Source organism: Monoraphidium neglectum (genome assembly GCF_000611645.1).
Source record: "Monoraphidium neglectum strain SAG 48.87 unplaced genomic scaffold scaffold05029, whole genome shotgun sequence".
NCBI lineage: Eukaryota > Viridiplantae > Chlorophyta > Chlorophyceae > Sphaeropleales > Selenastraceae > Monoraphidium > Monoraphidium neglectum.
Genome location: NW_014008601.1, coordinates 1 through 2,701, shown reverse-complemented (window position 1 = coordinate 2,701; position 2,701 = coordinate 1). Strand labels below are relative to the sequence as shown.

At 65.2% G+C, this 2,701-nt stretch overlaps 1 protein-coding gene across 1 annotated transcript; it reads right to left on the bottom strand.

Annotated features, from left to right (window-relative positions):
• Positions 1 to 795: 795 nt before the first annotated feature.
• On the bottom strand, positions 796 to 2,190 carry MNEG_15099 (hypothetical protein; the record flags this gene model as incomplete). Its single annotated transcript, XM_014036430.1, has 5 exons — positions 796 to 1,010; positions 1,218 to 1,340; positions 1,530 to 1,598; positions 1,794 to 1,871; positions 2,118 to 2,190. 5 exons carry the CDS (start codon positions 2,188 to 2,190, stop codon positions 796 to 798), a joined length of 558 nt encoding a protein of 185 aa, XP_013891884.1.
• Positions 2,191 to 2,701: the final 511 nt, after the last annotated feature.

Here is a 2,701-nt window from a genome sequence, read left to right as displayed (position 1 = left end):
GCCAGCCTGGCCACTTGACCCTGGCCTGAGGCTGAGGACAAGACCTGGGTCATGTCCGGCTTCCTGCCATGATCACAGCGGTGGCTTTCCCTCTCACATGATAACCCACACATTCAAGCAGTAGCAGCAGCAGCAGCAGCAGCAGCAGCAGCAGCAGCAGCAGCAGCAGCAGCGTGCTCTTTTACTTGGCGCGCATACTAGCAATCATACCTCAGGGAACGCTTCTGCAAAGGCACATGAAGCGACAAGTGTGGCGTGGAGGCTACCCGGTGCAGGGCCTGTCTGCAGGCCTCTTTTGTAGTGCAGCTGTGGGGAAGACAACGACCATGCAGGTGCTGGATGTTTTACATGCTTGCTTATAACGGCTCACACATGGGGGCCAGGGGGCATGCCGGTTGAGCATCAACAGCTCTGGGCAGCTTGCAGCTGCGCAGAGTCAGGTCGCCACAACGGTCCTGGTGCACCAGCTATCGCCACGGCGGCTCGTGGTTGCCTGACCTCACTGCGAGTGGTCCGCATGCACGGGACGTTCGCAAGTGTCCAAAACAATGGTGACGCATCAATGAGCAGCTGCCCATCTGTAGGCTGCGCTTGGTTTGAGCCCTCAGCGCAATCAGCCCTCCGGGCCCCGCCGCCTATTTGACCACCACATTACCTGGGTGCTGCTGGAGCTCCTCTGCTGCCTGCCCTGCCGCCCTCACACCAAGCCAAACCGCTAGTTACAACTGCATGTTACTCAAAACTGCGCTTTTGCCGGCTGCTAACCACAGCATCACGCCCAGCAATGCCCAGCAATCACGCGCGCAAACCCGCAGCCGCAGCGTCTGCTGCTGAGGGCAGCGCCGCCAGCGCGGCCGCCGGACTCGCGCCGGCCCCGCACGCCGCCGCCCCTGAGCTGCCGGCCCCTGTGGCCCTCGCCGCTGCCGCGCGCGCCCTGAGCGCCGCCATGTGCAACTGCTCGGGCCCCACGCGCTTTGGCAGGGCAGACAGCGCCCAGTGCAGCTGCAGGCCTGCGGTCGCCGTTGCGATCGGGCGGCGTCAACGCGCAAGCGGTTGCCAAAGCCAGCGTTGCATGCCCACGTTTAAGCCCAGCACGACACCAGCGTTTGCCGGCGCAGCGCACTGCCCCCTCGCCGCCCTCACTGCAGCCGAATGTCAACGACATCCCGTTTTTGTACCCCTGTCCCCTCCCTTGACGCGGCCAGGGCGGCCCTCACCCAAGAACGCGTCCAGCGCGGCGTACGCCCTCTGGTCGCGGCTGAGCGGGCGCGCCTCCCAGTTGCCCATGCGGATGTGGCTGGGCTTGGGCACCTTGACTCGCAGAACCTCGGCCGCCAGGCCTGGGTGAACAAGGATGGGCGCCGAGGGGTCGGCAGCCTGTGTCAATTGTAAAGAGCAGCTTCAAACCCACACACGCACGCCGTGCTGAGCAAACCTCGCTGTGTTGTTGGCAGCTGGCGCTGTGCAGGCGCAGCGGCTGCTCAACACTGCAAAAGGAACAACGGCGGCAGCGCGGGCGCCGCCCTCACTCGCCAGGCTCCAGCGCCGCGTGTCCAGGACGCTTGTGGCGATCCCCGGCAGGTGACCCAGGACACGCCCTGAAGGTGGGTCGGGAACAAAGTGGCAAAAGGCAGAGGATTGGCATTGCACGCCGCCAAGAGCCGGCGCGATGGGATGGGGCTTTTCGACAAGCAGGCTGTGTGACTCATGTTAAACCCCTGGCCGCGCGAGCGGGTGGCTGCAGGCCGGCAGGGGGACGACCGCGCGCCGCCCGTCCCCGCTGCCCGCCCCACCGTTGGCCGTGTCGCTGATGTCTGAGCAGGAGGCGGGGGTGACGCCCCAGTCGTGCCGCATCTTCAGGGCGTCCCCGCCTGCGTGCCGCACCCACGTGCAAAACAATGGCCTCATGGTCATCTGTAGGGGCCATCCCGCTGTCGTCCGTAACGGGAAAACACATGCGTTTGCCGTGGACAATACCAAGGCGGCCGCAGACACCCCTGCTTGCTAAGGCTTCAGGCTCCCCAGCCCGCCAGCGCGCTCAGCGCGGCCGCGAGCATCACCGCTGGCGATGACGACGGACGGGCAGCGGGGCCGCGGTCAAGCCCCCTGCCCCTCACCAATGTTTACACCCAGCAGCAGCACGTCCTCGCGCACCAAAAGCTCCTGCGAATATGATAAAATGGTTGTCATGGGGTGAAAGCAATGCTGGGTTGGTGTGGAAATCGAGAGCAGGGCAGTCAAAGCAAGGACGCGGGAGGGGGTCAGCGCGGCTGCCCATCATAGTGATCATGTGGCAGGACGTGTCGGCTGCGCAGGCGGGCGGAAGGCCTGCGCTGCCGGGTGGACATAGCTTGCCTAGAAAGACCCGCCCGACCAGATCTGGACCAAGGGGGCTACAAATTTGTGTGCGCTGCACCACTCACCCTCAGCTTCGGCGTGACGCCGGTGTAGTGTATGTGCAGCAGCAGGCACTCCGCGCCGCGCCCGTCAGGGGGGGGCGCGGCGTCTGAGCCCTTGTGGACGTGGTAGCACTGCGCGGCGGGTGCGGGCGCCGAACGGAGGTCTTTGAATTGGCTCTGCCGTCCCTGACAGTCGCTGTCACCAAACCTGTGATGTTGGCAGGGCCACGGGACCGTGCGTGGTGCGGCCTCTGCCTGTCCCGGCCTGCCACCCTGCTCCCTTGTCTCCTGTGACACGGCTG